Raw genomic sequence first — 19,316 nt, forward strand, 5'->3', positions numbered from 1 at the left:
AATTAGGGAAGCCTCACTCCCTTCCCACTGTCCAGGTGAGGATGACGTCACCCTTCCTAACCTGCCCACAGCAGAGAAGCACTGGGATGGTCATGAAAGGGAAGGAGAACTGCTCGTCCTCATGCAGTCTTTTGCCAGTATTGGTGCTTAGAATGAGAACTTGGTGCCCCACATGGTGTCTGGTAGGGGCATATATGGCGCTTAGAAAATTTTTGCAGTGGTATTGTGGCTACAGGTAGATTTCAGATGAGTCTGTCTGGGATGCATGTTTTTGTAGCTCTATTTCCTCTTTACGAAAATGGGGACAATCCCATTTCCTTAACAAGAGATTTTACTAATTGACAGTGGTTCAGATACTATGAGACCACCTGGTAAGTAAACACCTCCTGCAGAGAGTCATTTGTCTGCATTATTGTACTGGTGGTGAGATTTTTAAAACAAATCCAAGTATATGTCTAGGTTTTTACCTAATTGCTCAGCTGCTTTTATTGTCTAACATTTCCTGCACAGATTTTGCATTTCTACACTTGGCTCTTTTGGTGTCCTCTTGGTGAGCTGTTCTTTGTTCTCAGGGCTTGCTTTTGCTGATACTATAAACATCCTGGAAATTACTAGGTTTTGTTTAGGATGTCTAGATATTTGCACAGGTCTTTTGATTTTTTATGTAGTCAACATAAATACTTGAAAATCAAAGCAGTTAAGAGAGCATTGCGGGGAATGTTTCTGCAAGAGTTGATAGTTTGGCACTGCCTTTATTTACCTGTGCTATATCAGATTTTTTTTTTTTTTCTGTGCTCAATTTGTCTGGTTAACTACATGTTTTAGATTAGCAAACGTCTGATCATATTCAAATATCTGTTTGACTTAGCCACACATATTTTGGGCAGTGGAGCAGAAAGTGCATTTGAAGATGTCACGCATCTACTCTGAAAATAAAGTTCTGCAACAGGTCGGATAACCATTTCTTAAGAGTGCTTGTTCCTCTCCTTTGGCCAGAAAGGGACCCCATGGTGAGAAGCTCAGATGAGGATCTAGCTGATGTTAAGGAACCAAAATTCCCGTTTTCATGTCCCTATATTCCCTTTGGTTACTTGTGTTGAGGCCCTTCCCAAGGATGTGGTTTGACCGTGCAGTAAATCCAGCTTTAGGGCACCTACGGCTGTATTAAAAACATTGAGACCATGCGATATAAGATGCTGACTGCTATAAAACTCACTGTCAGTTCAAATTTGTTCAAAATCTCTCAAAGCCTTCCAGCGTAAGATTTGAATTTTTATTGCCAGGTCAAGTATCAGTAGTCTTCCTGTGGCTGGCATAAAGATGACCTGTAAATGCGCACTCTGGCTAATTTAGCAGAAACATGACCGTGTGTCCTGATCTGATTTGTACCAGTGAGTAATCCAGAATAAACCAGATTTTCTACTCTTCTGAAGGATTTCAGACCTCCAATGTTAACAGCAAAAACATCTTTCAGCAATTATGTGTCTTTTAGTGAAATACCTCAATTCAGTTCCTAGGTGTTTTGTCCCCATTGTTACTTTCTTGCTATTAGTTGCTAACAGAAAAGTAGAAATGAAAGCTACACTTGAGTGGAAATTAGTGGAAAATTAATGTCTTCTGCTGGTAGTAGATTTATTTCTCTGGTGCTGAAATGCCCATATGACTTTAGGAAAACAAGTATAATGCTTTCATCTATATATAAAAGATTAACAGTATCTGTCAAACATAACCTTTAAAGCAATTATAAAGTGATCTTACTCAGGGCATGAAAGGAATTTTCGGAATAACTGTATATATGTTTTTCTAGAGGCTTAGGCTAGGCTAGAAATGCCAGAGGGGTTATCCTGGAGGATTGTGTGTTGGCCATTTGCACAAATCACCTTTTAAAAATCGGTAATGGGACATTTTAATGACCCTCTTTATTTCCTTCCCTCCCTATGAGAAAGTGATTATTGGCACTCTTTACATCACTCCTCTGAGGATGATGTAGGAAGAAAAAGATCAGCATGTCAGAAAAAAACCCTGTTACTTGTATTTGCTGAATACCCATATTTGCTTTTTGACAGTTCCAACCTCAACTCATTTAAGGAAAATACTCTTATTCTTCTGTAAGCAACCATTTAAGATAGCTCTTCCTCAAGAAAGACTAAAAGAAGCAACCTCTCTTCACCCACATCACCTGTGTGGAACTTGGTACCTTAAACTAAAAGGCTGAAGATTAAAAAACTGTGTGTTACTTCCTGAGCCATAACTAAAAACTCTCACTGGGGGAGGGAGAAGGAAGATATCTTGTTCATTTACAGAGGTGGTATGCCTTTGAGAGTATGTCTTATTTGAGAGTGCTGGGTGGAAGAAGAGCAGGTAAAGGCTGATTTTTCTGGCTATAAATACTCTAGGGATGAAAGTGAGAAGAGCTGATAAATACCAAGAAGATCAGAGAGCTGCAGAAGCTACACTTCTGTGGATATAATCTGATTATGAATAGATTTAAGCTGAAATACAGACAATTTCCAAATACATTGTGTGTGGCGACAGCTTTCCAGTAAAATAAGAGAGGCATAAAACCTCTTTATGTTAACATTTGATGAGTTTTACTGAGTAGGAGGTGAGAGAGTTGCTGTAATAGTGGGGGACTAGGTTCTTTGATGTCCAGTGGGTTCCATGTGGCTGGCTGGGGAGAGACCAGGCTGCTCTGCTCACTGGGTGGTGGTGGCACATCCTTGGGAAAAGGAACACACCAGGGCTGAGCAGGCTGCAGCCACACAAAGTGGCTTTTTGTTTCTGTGGGTAGATGGAGAGGAGTGGTACTTGGGCTTTTGGCATTGCTGGGTGAGAAGGGGGCCATGTTTAATCAAGGTGTTTGTCTCAGAGTCTTTTTGATCATCTGAGAGCATCTGACACAAAAGCTTCATCTTCCTGCAAAGGAAGATCTCTCATGCTTGTGTTGGCTCTGGGTGCAGCCTGTGGGCTTCTGCAGCAGGGAACTGTAAATCTGAGCTATAAAACCAAGGTTTTCACAAGGTGAAAGTCTTTCTAAACTGAGAGGCCAAGAGGGCGTAATCCTCTTTGAGAGTGCTCCTCAAACTGAGTGGTCATGCTTTCTCTGTACCATCGTGACCCAGAAAATTAAGTAGGATTTCCCACCTGAGTATCTTTCCAGTTGAGACATTCTTAGCCTGTGAACATTATAGCTACGAAATATTATCCCATTTACTTTATCCCTTAAACTGCAAAAAAGATATTCCAACAGACCACACTTACTGAGACCCACGTAGGCTGTGAGATTAAATCACTGACCAGAGAGTGGGAACCAGCAGTCCCAGAGGGATTCGGAGCCAAAAGGACAAAATCTCTTGGGTGGAAAGTTGTCGCTGGGAACAGGTACTCCCATCCCCAGGACAGGGCACTTGAATCCCCTCAGGGCTGCCCATCCCCAGCACTGTCCTGATTTACTCCAGACAAGCATCAGTGCCAGGGTGGACACAAAAGCAGTCTCTTGTGCGATAGATAAGTCTTGTACTACTTGCGAGGCGGTGGGATGGTCTGGCAGGTCTATCACCTACAAAAATGTGGCAACTACAGTAAATTTTCTCACGTGGGTCATGAGTCTATTTCAGTGGGAGCTGAGAGTAAAAATCAATTTCATCTTCATGTTGAGCCTTTGAGCCTGCCATTTTTATCAGACAGATCTATTTTTTCCCTTGATGAAAAATTTGCCACCTTTCTATTTTTTGCTCCCATTGGCATTGAACAGCCTGAGCCACTCTTCTCACCAGCTCAGAGGTGTTCAGCTCAAAGCAATGCTGCCTGTTTCACCTGGAAAGAATATTTCCTATTTATGCTTGTCAGGGTTTGGGTTTTTTTTTTTTTTTCCTTTTCCAAAGCCAGAAGGTTTTGTTTGAGAAAATCAAGTCCCTTGAAAGTACTGTATAATTATCCACTGATTATCCTATATGTCTGCCATGGCTCTGCAAGTGAGCTCGAGGGTGTAGATAGGCAACCCACTGCATATTGATGCCTGCAGTTTTTCCTACAGGGAAGTGGAATGGGGTTTTGAAGACTGGCTGTCTCTGGCAGGTTGAGTGGCTATCACCCTTTATCTCTGGGGGAACATGTGTGCATGAAGGGGGAAAGCCCTCTAGCAATGTCACTTAATGAATGATGGATGAGGATGCAAATGCTTGAATGCCTCACCCTGCCCAGCTAACTGCAGGACTGAAGCTGAATTCAGCACTGAATTGTGCCTTTGGACAACACAAAGGAGATTTGGAGAGTCTGGAGCTAAAACAATTAGTTGCTTTCAAGAAGCAGGCTTGAGACTGAGGTGATGCATTTGCTGTGGTGGCAGTTTGCAAAGGGAAGCCCGTAACATGTCTACGCAATGTTAAATTCAACCAGCTAGGAGCAAAATTTAAATTATTTTGCTAAAATGGGCTTCAAAGGCTGATCTGTCTAGTCATGTCTTGATCTTGAATGGTTTTGAACCCTGTGTGGTTACTGGGAGCCACGCTAACATTTGCCATTGAAGCAATGATAAGGGTGTCATTGTTATAACTCCTTGGATGTTACCCATTATATGTGTCCTCTCACTCTGGTCTCTCTAAGAGTGAAAGTGATGCTGAAAGGAAAATAGAAAGAGGGACTGAAATGGAGAGATCTGCTCTCTTCCACAGCCCAGGAGAGATTTGCTCTAATCATTGCTCCTGGCAGGTATTTGTTTGACCCACTGCAGAGAGTGTGAGTGATGGAGACTGCAGTCACCCAAGACAGTGTCCTCTGGTGCTTTTGTGTTCTTTATCCTTATTAGTGTTACCTAACTGCTAACCTAAATCTACTCTGATGTAATTCATCCATTACTCCACCGTGGTCAAAGACTGCTCCTGGTATCTGTGGGGCATTTTTAGGTACTTCAGGACCTTTAGTTTGTCTTCTCACTCTCCTCATGCAATGCTTTCTCCTTTTTAGATCAGCAGGCCCTAATTTCTTGAGTATTTTCTAATAAGTTACATTTTCTTGACCGGTTGTCGTGCCAGCACTCTGCTCCACCTGGGCAGTTTTGCTGCTGAAAACTTCCCAACTCTGCATGAGACTACAGAGATACCTCACATGCCTGGTAGTCTTCCTCCCTTTTGATACATCCCTGGACAATGACCATTTTCCACTCCCAGCAGCCAGACTATTGACAGGAATGGTTCACTGCAAACCCCGAATCTCTTCCCGAAGCTTTGCCACCTATACAGCCCTGTCTATGTGTGATTTTCCTTTGGTAGTACTCTGTGCTTGTCCTTGCTGAACTTTATCCTAATTTTTAGGTGTTTTTTTCATTTTTGTCAAGCTGATTTTAGATGCTAATCTAGTGTGTCTGCAGTCACTCCCAGCTTCGTGTAATCTGCAGATCTAATGTGCGCTCTCTTTCATCGCCCAGGTCACTAATGAAAGTGCTGAGCAGAGCTAGACTATATAGATCCAGCAGAGCTCTGTTCTCAGTTCCCTTCTGTTTTCACAGAATATCATTAATAGCTACTCCCAGGGTTTGGCTTTATAGTAGTCTCATTTAAACATGTTTTCCTAGTTTATTTATGAGAAAGTTGTTCGAGACAGTGTCAAAAGCTATAATACTGCTCAGAGAAATGGCAACTAACAACTTCTCCATTATGAAAAGAAAATAATTTTTTTCTTGTCTTTTCTGTTTCTGCTGCTGCTTATCTTTTTGTTGTCTTCCACATACATGCAAAGCGTTTTATAGTTTTTCAGAGAATTGAAGCTAGACTGACTGATATAGCATGCTTTTGCTGCTTCTCTTTCTACCCTTGAATACAAGCACTGTACTTGCCTTTATCCTGACTTCTAGCACCTTGTCTGAGCTTTCAGAGGTGACCAGGAGGGAGATATCTGAGATGGCTTCAGCTGGTTTTGTAGGGAATTTAAAAGATGGTTTGTCCCACCCTGCTGATCTGGAAATATCTGACTTGGACAGAGGACTGATCTCACCCTGGTGTGGGCAAAGAAGATGATAGTATACCTTTGTAGTGATAATGTGTTTAGTATTAACTAATCCCCTGTGCATTGTATGAAATTTTATCAGACACTAATGTAAAAATCAAACCATCATTGTCTCTTTCAGTGTCATTTTTCAATAACTTACCCTCTACTCGAGCAACACTTTTCCAGACTGTCTTCTTGGTATTAATATGCATATAAAGAGTAACAAAAAATTTTTTTTATCTTCTGTAAGTTTAATTTTTTTGCCCTGACATTTACGGTATTTCTGCCTGTGTATTCACACTATTTTTTAACTCCTGCTCAGTAACCTTTTAGTGTACTTTATTCCTGTCTTTGAGATAAAGTAAAAGCTTGATACGTTGTTAAGTCTTCTGATCCTTCTTCTGCATTGAGATGTTATTGTGCCTGTGCCTTTTAAGCACAAAATATTGTTTCTTCGAGAAACTACTGCTCACCTTGATTTCTTTTTCCTTTAAACTTCCCTTCATGAATTCTTGCCTAGTAGATTTTTAAATGTACGGAAGACAGGCATTTCTGTTTTACTGTTCCTAATTCCTTGCGTATGGCAGATTTCATCATTTCACAGGCACTTTTACATGAGTTTTCTTCCACCTTTTTAACTCCGTCACATCCCTCTCTGGAGGAACTTCCCTGCTGATTATTTGACCTATCAGTCATGCGAGAATATTCATCCTAAGGCATCAGTACTCTGTCTCCTGCTACTTTGCTTTTCTAGCAGAAGACTTGTGCTTGCACTCTCCCATTACCATCGAGTCAGTTGTTAACAGGTAGACTGATTAATTTGATTTTCTTGGTTTGGGGTTTGTTGTGCCGTCCTCCATGTTTTTTTAGCATTATTAACTAGAGAATTTAGTAGTACTCCCTCTACATTCAGGACCTCAGAGCAAGTGTATGCATCATCCTTGGTATGCTAAGAGATGCTACCTTGAATTTTTCTCTGTCAGTCCATACATAAGTTATACATCTTTATACCAGTATTCCAGATATATGTCTTACTGCTACAAGTTCCATTTATGCCAGTTAAATCATGAATTTTATCTTAAATTAAATCTGAGATCTTAAACAAGACCTAAGCTCTGTACTAGAGGCAATATATTTAAAAATGTTGCACCAGATATCAAAGATATTCAGAGAACTTAAGCCTATTTTCTGGTCCACCTGTGATTATATTATCACCCTTCCTTTTTAGAACTTCTGTCTTCATTTCCTCTGGGTTTGTCCCCTGGGTCTCCTCCACTGAACCTAACTCAGAAGTCCCTCTCACTAAGCAATGGGCCATTTCCTTCTTTCCAGAGCTGATGCCCATCCCTGTTGAGCTATTAGTGTAACATCACCCTGTCCGTGAAGATACAGGGGTCCTCTTGGGAGCACCATGTATGGCTCTGATATCTTGTCCCTGCCTGAGCTTCTCTGGGATCACTCCTGTCCATCTACATTGTGCCATGCAAGCAGGGAGGTGGAAGGGCAAACCTTGGCAAAGCACATTGGATCTGACTAAAAGGCAGAAGCATTTTGCAAGAGCCTCCATTTATATTCACACTCTTGGGGTCACCGGATCCTGCTACAGGCTGTTTTGCCTGACCCAAGCCCTGCATCCACCTCACCGGGCAGCTTGCAGATGTGCAGCCTGCAAGGATGAAGCTGTTTCCTTTGATACAGTCTCTCACAGCATTCTGCTTCAGAAACTGTCAGCCTCTGGCCTGGACAGGCGCACACTCTCCTGAGCTGAAAACTGGTTGGATGGCCGGGCCCAGAGAGTGGTGGTCAATGGAGTTAACTACAGCTGGAGGCCAGTCACAAGTGGGGTTCCCCAGGGCTCAGTACTGGGTCCAGCCCTGCTCAATGTCTTTATCAATGACCTGGATGAAGGCATTGAGTGCACCCTCAGCAAGTTTGCGGATGACACTAAGCTGGGTGGAAGCGTGGATCTGCTGGAGGATAGGGAGGCTCTGCAAAGGGATCTGAACAGGCTGGACCGCTGGGCTGAGGCCAATGGCATGAGGTTTAACAAGGCCAAATGCCGGGTCCTGCACTTGGGGCACAACAACCCTATGCAGTACTACAGACTAAGAGAAGTCTGGCTGGAAAGCTGCCTACAGGAGAAGGACCTGGGGGTGTTGGTTGACAGCCAACTGAACATGAGCCAGCAGTGTGCCCAGGTGGCCAAGAAGGCCAATGGCATCTTGGCTTGTATCAGAAACGGCGTGACCGGCAGGTCCAGGGAGGTCATTCTTCCTCTGTACTCCGCACTGGTGAGACCGCACCTTGAGTACTGTGTTCAGTTCTGGGCCCCTCACCACAAGAAGGATGTTGAGGCCCTGGAACGTGTCCAGAGAAGGGCAACAAAGCTGGTGAGGGGGCTAGAGAACAAGTCTTATGAGGAGCGGCTGAGAGAGCTGGGGTTGTTTAGCCTGGAGAAGAGGAGGCTGAGGGGAGACCTTATTACTCTCTACAAGTACCTGAAAGGAGGTTGTGGAGAGGAGGGAGCTGGCCTCTTCTCCCAAGTGACAGGGGACAGGACAGGGGGGAATGGCCTGAAGCTCCACCAGGGGAGGTTCAGGCTGGATATCAGAAAAAAATTTTTCATGGAAGGAGTCATCGGGCAGTGGAACAGGCTGCCCAGGGAGGTGGTCAAGTCGCTTTCCCTGGAGGTGTTTAAGGAACGGCTGGATGAAGTGCTGAGGGACGTGGTTTAGGGCAGTGTTAGGAATGGTTGGACTCGATGATCCAGTGGGTCCTTTCCAACCCGGTGATTCTATGATTCTGCTTTCCTGGTGCACAGCTCACTGAGCAGCATCCACTGCTAGAAAAGAACTCCTGAAAAGAAACCCAGTCAACCACACTTGACTCTCATCAGGGTTGTTTCTTGTTTCATAGATCCGAAGGATGCTAGAAAAGAACAAACTTTCTCACCCTCTTACTTGCTAACCCCCAGCTGCCTCCTAGCTGCCTGCATGCCTCCCTCTCAGAACTGCAGAAAACTTGGGAATTAACGTGCACAACTCTGGGTAGTCAGCTCCCTTAAATGCTTTACCTGCAGGGTAGGTTTAGTCTGCTGTAAGCCACCGCTGCCAGTAAAAGGAGGGACCCACAGCCTGTCCTCACCTGTCTGTTTGCTGCTGAGTGTTCTCATGCCGCTTCGTGGAAAGCTAAATCAGAGAAGTGACCAAATTAAGCCTATCCCAGCCCAAAAACGCTGTCATGGAGGAGGGCAGAGCTGCCTTCAGCACTATCATCACCCATCTTCAGCCGATGGGTGAAGGACCACCTTGGAGCAGATCTGGTTGGAGCATCTCGTTTGCTTCGGGCTAGAGCTGTGGCAGAGGCATCCCCACGGCTCATCAATTCCCTGCCTGACCGAGAGGTCAGGAGCTAATTGCGACCTTTTATTCCCTTGCTGTGGAGAGCAGTTGGTGCCCTCAAGTGGTAAATTGCAGCAGGAGAGCGGCTCCGGCCGTGCGAGCCGGGCTTTGGGCTCCTGTCCCGGGCGAGGCTGGGCTGGGGCTCTTGGTCACCTGCGGGGTTTTGGGCACTTCTAATCATTCTTTTTCCCCCTTGCAGGACAAAACGGTGTGGTGACCGTGGTGGGAAGGAGACACCGCTCCCAGCGGAACCCCGACAGCACCCGGACACCTACAGAAGCTCCTCACCACTTTATCCATCAACCATTCCATGGGGTTGGGTGTAGTGTGTTGGCACCAAACATCCTACCTTGACTGTGCTTTTGGTTAATTAGAGCCCCCCAAACCATCCCTGTGAGGTTAAATGGGGCTTGCTTTGGATCCGCAGCCCCACTCCAGCATGGCCTCGCGGTCTGCACGGAACCACGGAGGGTGCCAGAGCCAAGATCTGGAGAACCGATCGGGGCTGCTGCCGTGAGGGCATGAACAGGGACAGCGATGCCCATCACGCAGGACAACGCGGGGGTCTTCCTCCCCCTCCTGTGCCAGTGGCTGCAGAACAGCCGTCGAGAGGGGGCTGAGGGTGCTGAGCAGCAGCTCTGCCGCTCAGCTGTCCAGAAGCTGAGCGAGTACATCCAGCTCAACTTCTCTGTGGATGAGAGCAAACTGCAGTCAGGGAGCTGTGGAACTTCAGATACAGAGATCTGCACTGTGTACCTGGCCCAGGAGATGAGAAAAACTGAGGTTCTTGGGTTAAGCTTTGGGAACATCCCTGCTCTTGGGGACTATGGGGAGAAGCGTCGGGGAGGGAAGAAGAGGAAGGGGCACAAGGGACCAGTGCTTGACGTCGGGTGCATCTGGGTTACAGACTTGAAGAAAAACAGCCCAGCTGGGAAATGTGGAAGAGTGCGACTGAAAGATGAGATCCTTTCCCTGAATGGGCAGTTAATGGTCGGCGTGGATGTCACTGGTGCAAGGTAAGGGTGGAAGAGCAGCCACAGGTGGCTGCCTGTCACAGTATGTGGTGCTGGTCACGGCTGGTACTGATTTATATTTGAGAGCTCAGGTTTTGACCTCTGCTTTTCAGTCCCCAGGAGAATTCTGGGTTCCTTCTTAAGGTCTGTCAAAAATAAGTTACTAAAGCAAATCGATAATCAGCCCACATTTGCTACTCACACATCCACGGGAAAACTTTGAGGGGTCACAGTGTCAAAAACTAGCATGTTGTATGCATTGGAGGGCCTCCACTAAGACAGGAGTCTTCCTGGGTTTGGATAAAACCGTTTTTTAAAGTAAAAATGAACACAGACTCAGCAGCACTGAAGACTTTTTTCAGGTGTGTCTTATTTTTATGGAATCATTTGAGTTGAGGGAAGATTTTTGACAGCTAAATGTTGCCTGAGACTTCTTTCAAAGCAAGACATCTTTATGTTTTGCAGATTGGAACAACTTCATTTTAATAAATTCCCTTTGATTTTGCTGTCTCCTGTCCCAGAAAACTTGAAACCTTTAAGAGTTCAAATCGGAAATGAAGGTGCTTTCAATGATGCAGATTATTCTTGCTTTTTTATTTCAGTTGCTGCATGCTGTAAAATCAGTCATTGGCCCAGTTTTGCTCTTTGTGGGCTTTCTCTGAGAAGATGAGGATGCAAATATTCCTTCATACTTGAGATTGCAACATACAAAAGGACACGAAATCCCCTCCTTATACGAAAAGGGGATTCATCTTGGGGTTGGACAGTTTCAGAAACAAAACAGTAGTGAGGTGGCCCTTCTTTAAAGGAAACCCTGTTATCTGTAACCTGGGTAATACAGCACATTTCATGGGTCTTGGGAGCAATATGCCAGTTTAGGCCAGCTGAGAAAGTGCTCCAGCAAGTAAGATTTGCAACGCAGGCAAATAATGGATAATTGGTTTTAACTGAGATAAACTGTATAGTGAAAAACAAGAAAAAAAAAAGAGTTGAATCTTTACAGATTCCTCTAGTGAGACTATAGCACTGGAAATACTCATAGATTATTTATCTGCTGCTTTAGTTGTTAGGCTTGCGAAGCCACAATGGCTTTCGGGGGGACGTAAGACTTGCATGTTATATTCCTGCAAGGTGGCCTGCTGGCCTTCCCTCCCAACAGGTAGTGAAAGTGGCAGCAGTGTAGGGTGACTGCCTCTCCTTGTTCTGCCTCATGGCAGAATAGAAACAGTGACTCCTCAATCTGTGGATGCTGGGCAGGTGAACCTGGCTGTGGTTTTGCAAGTGTAATAATAGACATCTGTAATTTCAAGCCTGTAATTCTATGAGTGTAAAAATAGGGTACTGTGGCAGTACCAATCAGTGACATCCCCAAATTTGAGAGGTTTTGTGGCAGAAAGCAGTTAGTGTGCTGTTACCCCATTGTCAGATATCTCTGTCCCTAAAATCCACGGGAATCAGTTGCAGAAGCCAGCAATAATGTTATCTTATAATTACTGCACAATGAAAGATAATACCCAATAGAGTCCGAAATGTTTGGATGCCTGTTCTTATTATCTTATTCCTAAAGGCTTAATTTTGGGGTTGTTTCAGAAAGCTCTTTTATTAGACCAGCAAGCTGTGCCTATTGCTAATGAGAACCAAGAGCTCCATTTTCCTTAGTTGAGGTTTTTTTTGGCTGTTGCAAAGACAGAGTTCCTACTTTCTGGTAGTACACAGCCAATGTTGTTGCTCCAATTTAGGACATCTCTTAGGCAAAACTTGATTTATTTTCAACATCCAAAGCACCCTTGCCTAACTTACTGTCAACTGTTATTTGACAAGGGTGATGTTGGTGGATGACACTGTGGGACCTTGAGGATGCTCTTAGTTTGGAGTGCTTGGTTTTGCCTCTCAGAGAGCTGGCTGGTAGCCCCAACTCAATGTGCCATCTTGTTCATCTGATGCTTTGGGAGTCCTTCAGTAGGTTTCTCCATTGTGGTGTCAGAAGGGACATAATTCTGTGTAGATTTATGATAGGCTGAAAGACAACATCAGCTTGCCTTCTGGGAAGACTGTTTCAAAGCAGCTTTCCTAGAGTATTTCCCTATCGCTGCTGTGGTGGCAGTAGCAGAGTCCTTTCCACTTGATTCTTCAAGATTCTGGGGTAGGAGAGCACATCCAACAGTAGTCCTGGCTTGATTTCTGTCTGCCTAATTATTATCTGGCTCAGTGAGAAACTCTTCCAGATTGATGCAAAGAGGTGAGAGTACTCTGATTTGCAGTGTGGCATACTTTGTGTAGCCTGTGCATGGTCAGTGAAATTAAAATTCTGCCAGTAGCTCCTGTAGCTCCAGGCTGGATGGGGCAAGCCAGACCTCTCATTGTGTGTCTCTTCCTCACCTGCCAAGCATGCCAGGGCAGCCCCAGCTTACCTGGTGAGCATGTTGTGGTTCACACTAGTATTTTAGGGAATCTTCTGATTTATTTCCGTAACAATGGGGAATTGAGCATGTACCTGGGAACTCTGTCCACTGAGCAGAAGGTATCACAACTGTGCCACTTCGCTGGGTGTCACCACCTCCGCTCCAAGGTCGGCAGAACTGTGCTCACACTTCTGGGCTTCATGTCACCTCCAGCTCCATCCCAGTATGCAAACCCTCCCTGCACCAAGGGGCTAAGCTAATACATTATACAATGGGAAAGGAGGGTAGGGTCAGATGATCCCTTCTGCTGGTTGTCCTATGGATGTGGTCAGTGTCTAGAGGACACAGGGGCAGGTGGCTGGAATGATAATAGATTGGGCACCCCTGCACAGATCCGCTTGGGCAGTCCTGGGTAGATTGTGCCCTTTCAGCACCTCCTCCCTGGTGTAAGTCCTGTGTGTACAGGTGCCAGAGTTGTGGTGGTGTCAGACACAACACAGAAGAGCAGCATGCCACTTCTTGGAGGAGCTGGCTGCAGGTGTCACTTATCTGTCTCTCCCTGCTACAGATGTTGAATTTTATTTGACTTCTTTAAATAAAAATTGTTTATTTAAATTCCACCCTATTGCTGTGCAAACAGCAGAAACAGGTTGATTATTGCTGAGCTTTTTTTCTTTTTTTTTCCTTTATTTTCATTTAGATAAACATTATGCAGCAATATAATCATCAAGCTCTTTGCTTAACAGAGTATTATTATATTAGAGAGGAATGATGTAGGTGGTGGCAGTTTTGGTGATGTTAGTGACTGAGGGAAAATTATTACTCTCTTCAGAGTTAGCAAATTGTGTGTGTCTATCAAACACAATTGCAGGGAAATGAGCTGTATTGGAGTACTGAATAAAGGTTAGTCAAAACTCTGCATGTTTATTTATCTTCTGCCCATACAGCTGTATCTCCAAAACACATGGGTTATGTTCCCCCAGACAACAACTTCCTATGTATTTTGGAACTACTTCTCTCATTTTGGGCTATTACTCATTTACTGGAGGGAGGCTGTTAGTATTTGTGTAGATGACAGATGAATCCTTCATATCTTGAGCATGACTGAATGGGGCTTCATTAGCAAGTCCTGGGAGGATTGCAAAAAAATTATTTTGTCATTAATTTAATTCAGTTTGGAATACTTGATTACAGATTTCATCAAGCATAGCTGCAGTGCTTGGACACAGCTACCATATACACCTAATCTTTAAAATCAGTGCTGAATAGATTTCCAATTTCAAACTGTTCTTGAAGAAACCAGAGAAATACACATTACAAGTGATGACAGTGTAGTATAAACATAAGATATAATTTTGCCATTGAGGAAACCCAACCACTGCTTCAAAATATCATGTTCCTCAGCTCCAAATATGACCAAACATTGCTATGTGTGAGAGTACAGTCAGAGAACTGACTGGCTTCTTTTTAACCCACAACCGGGTCACTTCCAAAAAAGGAACAGAGAGGTGTTTTGACAGCCAAACCTTGCACAGCCTTTTCTTAGTCTACTCTTCAGCCAGTGTCCAGAGGGATTTGCTAGGACTCCTCCCCAGAACAAGATACGACATGCCAAAAGTTGGGGAAATCAGTTTATTTTCAAAGATGCTTAGAAAGGCCTTCAGATATCAGATGTGCAATGGAGAGTGAGCTTTAAGAGCCACTACTGAAGGTGAAGATTTGACCTTACCTGAAGCTGGGAGTTTCCAGCCAAGGTCTTTCCTGAGTGCTCGCTACTACTGCACATCTCATTTACATAATCCAGGATAGTTGGAAGTATGAAGGTAAAGTCCTGGTCCTCCTGAAAAGGTCAATGCTATCAGTAGTTGCTTGATAACATGGACATTCTAAACACAGTACTGCTTCTCTGTAAGTGCTAGTAGCTGATTACAGAGCACACTACTGAATGTCTAACCAAATTATAGGTCTCAAAATGTTCAAAGCACTTTGTGCTGCTTGCCTGCAGCAGTCAATAACAGTCCTAGGCTCAGCTGGACAAAATCATGACCTCCTGTATCAAAACAGTCCTTGGTCGTGCTGGAAAATCATTGTGCAGTCCCTGGCTTTCTTTAGAGCCAAATTCTGTTCTGAACAGCTGTCTTCTGGAGGGTGCTTTTCTCCTTTGCCCCCTTGTTGGAAGCCCTGCAAGCAAGGAGATGCAGAGTGGTACATCTGCTGGGGGAACGGAAACAAAGAACAGGGACCTTCGCTGTGTCTGAGTAGAGCTGCTCAAAAATCTGACAGTGTGGTGTGAAAACTGATGTGTTAGAAGAGCACGCCTCTCAAAGAATTTCTTTTATGGAGCTCCTCCCCTCCTCAGAAGTCTGAATGGAATGACTTTTTGTCATAGACTACTTTGCCCTTGAAACAGAAAGATTTTCTTATTGGGAAGAAAATCTCTCCCTGAATGCAGTCACTCTTTGATAGCAAACTGCAGTGCTTCGGTTTTGCATTTTCTATGGGGCACTGCTTCCTGCCATGCTGCGGTGAGACACTACCGCTGCAGGAGGCTGGCTGTCCTCACTGTTGGCCACTCTGTCCCTGTGGCAGCTAGAGTTGTCTCTGGAGCATCCACAGGACTTTGTAGCACCATCTTACCCAATGGTGGGTTCAAAACACTCCCAGGTGCTCTGATTGGTGTGTGGGGATGGCACGCTGTGGGATCAGGGAGCAAGGGCTGTTCCGCCTCTGCTCATCTGCCAGGGCCCTTAGTTTAATTTTTTAGTAATAAATCCATTCGTTGGTAGAGTCAGGCATTAGGGTGTATGAATGCCTGTGTTACTGTGGAAGGGGAGGTTTTGAGGTTTCTGTTCCTGTGATGGGCTCATATTTTTCTAGAAGTTATTGTGGATTATTTATTTTCCACTCAACAGAACAACGTCCTTTATATATACTTCTTCTCAGGGAAAAGTCACCCCAAGAAAACTATCCTTGGTCATCACAGAAAGCTTTGTTTTCCCCACACTTCCCCCCTCCTGGACATGTCAGGTTGCATGGATTGATTGCTCTGTTTTACTGTGTTTCCTCACCTCTTTCCTAAAGCAAAAGTGCTGCCAACACAAAGTGCTGCTCAGTCTAAGCAGCTGCTTTGCCTGGTGTTATTAGGGCCTTCTCTTAGTTATGTTCATAAGAAAATATTTTTGTTTTAATAGGAAAACAAATGGAAATGTGTCCTGGCCCTTTGCCCTTGGCCAAGGGGCAAACATTTCTGTGGGAGCTCCTTGTTAAAATATTAACAGCGCTGACTACACAGAGAAAAACAAACACAGTGGTCCTGGAAACTGCAGCCTCCAACTACAATGCTAGGGAATAGAATTCTCATATCTGACCTAAAATATACCCCCAACCTATTGTGGATTTGAATTTGTTTCCTTTTTTATATCATATTACCAGTCTTCACACTGCTAAGTGATGGATCAGGGCACAGAGGCTGACCTGGGGCTTGTTATCACAGGCACCAACAGGAAGTCCAAGCTGCCTGGCGCGTGAGTCCTAAGGATGGAAAATAAATAGCACATAGAGATCTTGGCTAAGAGTTTTCTCCTCCGGTTGAGTAGCTGTGAGCCGACAGACAGTGAATATATGCTTGACTTGTGCAAAATGAGAGGAAGCCTATAGAAGGCTAAGCCTATAGATTTCTCCAACACAGCCTAAGTCTCACTGTCCTCCTAAAGCCTTGTATGCTGGAGCATAGAGTTCCTGCTGAAGCACGGCTGCTCAGTTTTATCCTGATAGTGGATATTACTTAACCACTTTAAATATAACAGGAATAAGAAACTAAGAAAGAGATGTTTTTCTTCCTTTCTTTTCCATCTTCAGGGAAGGTATGAGTTGACTGAGCCACACGTGATGAGAAATAAATTGCTCTGAAGAAATAAGCTTTGTCCCAAATCCTCTCTCAAAAGCCAAAGACTTAAGCAGAAGGTCACTAATCCCCAGACTCAGCAGAGATCATTTAGCTTGTTTGTCCTCTTTACTGTGTTAATCTGAGCATGGGTTCACTCAGTTTCCTCTCCACACCCTCTGGTTCCTGCCTTTCCTCTCAACCTTACCGTGCCGAGCGCTGAGGCAAAACCTGTTCCCTTGTATTGACGGACATTTACAGCATCTCACCACTACCAGTGCCTCCTCAATGGGCTTTCTAAACTCCTTGTCCTCCTCAATTTTGCATTTTATTTATTTTCTTGCTCAGCTCAGTTTTATCTAAAACCCGTAAAAGAAAGACTCCCGCTGATTTAAATGGCTCATGTCCTGTATGTGTTTTGATGTTAGGACCTAAATGTTAGGAGCAATATGCTTGTCATTGCCCCGTATATGCTGTTGCCACCAAACAACAGAGCTGGCCTCTCTTGATAGAAATATGATCCCCAGAAGGCATACATGTATAATTAGGCAACATCCCCAGGGTCATCTGCAGCAAATGCTGCCCAGCCCTGGCTCTGTGTGCTTTCTTTGCTGAGGGATTGCATCAGGCTTGAAAACACTTGGACAGATGTTGGAGGTATTGCCTTACGAGGTGTAAAAGCTTCAGAGGTTATAGAGTTCAGGGTTATTCTGAACTTTTTTTTGGTGTGTGTGCTTTTGGGTTGTTCCATTGAGCTATGAAAGCTCTGCTTAGAAGGCTGTACCTTCTTGCCAAATGTATGGCTGTACATCTCCACTTAATTTGCTGTTCTGACTACACTGTAATTACAAGAGAATAAGCCTACAGTTTGAGAGGGAGCTCTGCTGTCCCCACTCATCTACTGTGGTAACAGCCTGGTTTGGTGAATCAGCCTCATGCCTCGTCATTTATCTGTGATGCTAAAGTGCCAGCAAGAGTCCTTCTCCATCATGACTGAGATTTTCAGCCTTGGATGCAGCAAGCATCCCATGCTCTCAGGTCGTCTGAAAGCCCAGCCAGAATGCAATAGAATTTAACTAACTGATGAACTGCTGGAATGGGCAAAATAGAGTCACTTTTTTCCACCACCCAGCCAAGAAGCAGGTGAGGCCTTCAGCCACTACAGCAGTTATTTTCCCAGCCTCTCCAGCAGTGCATTTGCTAGTACAGAATGGTGGTTAAGCCATCAATAATTAAAAGTAGAGATGGTTGAAAACACGAGCGAGGAACATTCTGTGCCCATTATTCTTGCTCTTTCTATAATGCTTGTGCCCTTAACACACCAATTTACAATGTGCAGTCATTCACAGTGTCTCTTCTATTCTGTAAATGTGAATTTCTCTTCATATTCTGGTAGTCCAAAGCTTTGCACAAAGCAGACTGTGGGCTAAATACTGATTTCCATGAGACAAGAGCACTGAGCTGCTGCAGGAGGAGGCGGCTACTGGGATCAGGTTACTGGGTTGCAGTGAGATACGTAACACGTTGTCCTTTCCCACCCATACTGACTGATGTACCATGAGTCCTGGAAAGACACAACTTCTTCAATCTTTGTTTAAATGTTTTTTTTCTCATAGCATTTGGCTAAGCGAGCAGAATTCCCATTCTCAGAAGGCTTTCAGGGCTGCTCTGCAAGATGATGATGACCATATCTTCTGGCCAATCTCATGTACCTTTAGATGTGATGGCTACTGTCCTGGAAGATGCACTAGGACTAAGCTGTGACCCCTGAGAGCTAAAAGCACTTATGGTGGCAGCAGCTTAAAACCTGCTTATCCCCTGTCATTGGAAATCAGGCCTAGCTTGGAAAGGACAGGAGCAGGAAAGGTTGAAAGATGATGAACAGAAGACAGTTCCACAGGCAGAGGCTATGCTTGATATCAGCATTAGGGAGATGGCTTGTCAGCATGAATCTGCCACTTACAGACATAAGTGAGAGGATAAATATAAGAAATGTAGGTGTGATCACCTCAGAGGCAGGTATATAACTCCAGAGACAGCTGCTGTGGTGAATATCTTTGGGGCTGGGTTTTTCTTTCCTGTGGAAAACTCATTGCTTTTCTTATCTGATACAACATTTGCCTCCAGCTTAGAGCAGTATCACATGCTCCTTGAAACTTTTCTGCTTCCTTTATATTGGATGGAGGCTAAGATGGGAAAGAGTTACGTATCAGTCACAGGCTCAAAAGCATCAGTCATCACTCTTGCTGCTTTCTCTGGCTGAAATGTATGACATTCAGCAAGATCACCTGGGCCTCCAAAGGGAAACAGTTTTAACAGACCAGTACCAGTAAAAACATAACTTGGCAGGCACTGCCATAAGGTTTGAGGCAGCTTAGGAACACTTGTACCTACTGAGACAGGACAAGAGCAGGGCAAATGTCATTGTTAGCAGCAAACTTCACCCTAAAGCATCCAAGACTCAGGAAGCCCAGGTAGACTGAAAGTTCTTTAATGAGACTCTGGAAAAATTGGGGTGGATGGAAAATGGGTTCAAGATTTTTCAAAATGCAACAGTACTATTGAGATTTGACTGAAGGAGATTACTGTTTCTGCTGATGCCTAAGGTTGTTTTCTACTGTTTAAAAAGGTG

At 44.3% G+C, this 19,316-nt stretch overlaps 1 protein-coding gene across 4 annotated transcripts in view; it reads left to right on the forward strand.

The window, feature by feature from the left end:
* The window catches only part of PDZD2 (PDZ domain containing 2), a 213,479-nt gene that overhangs the window by 56,113 nt on the left and 138,050 nt on the right, over positions 1-19,316 (forward strand). For all 4 annotated transcript variants that reach the window (XM_054055048.1, XM_054055047.1, XM_054055049.1 and 1 more), the window contains one exon: positions 9,586-10,402. In XM_054055048.1, coding sequence (XP_053911023.1) covers positions 9,924-10,402 — 479 coding nt within the window. In that variant the 5' untranslated portion in view covers positions 9,586-9,923. The remainder of the gene's footprint in view (positions 1-9,585; positions 10,403-19,316) is intronic.

The sequence above is a fragment of the Cuculus canorus genome, chromosome Z, assembly GCF_017976375.1.
Source record: "Cuculus canorus isolate bCucCan1 chromosome Z, bCucCan1.pri, whole genome shotgun sequence".
Classification (NCBI taxonomy): domain Eukaryota; kingdom Metazoa; phylum Chordata; class Aves; order Cuculiformes; family Cuculidae; genus Cuculus; species Cuculus canorus.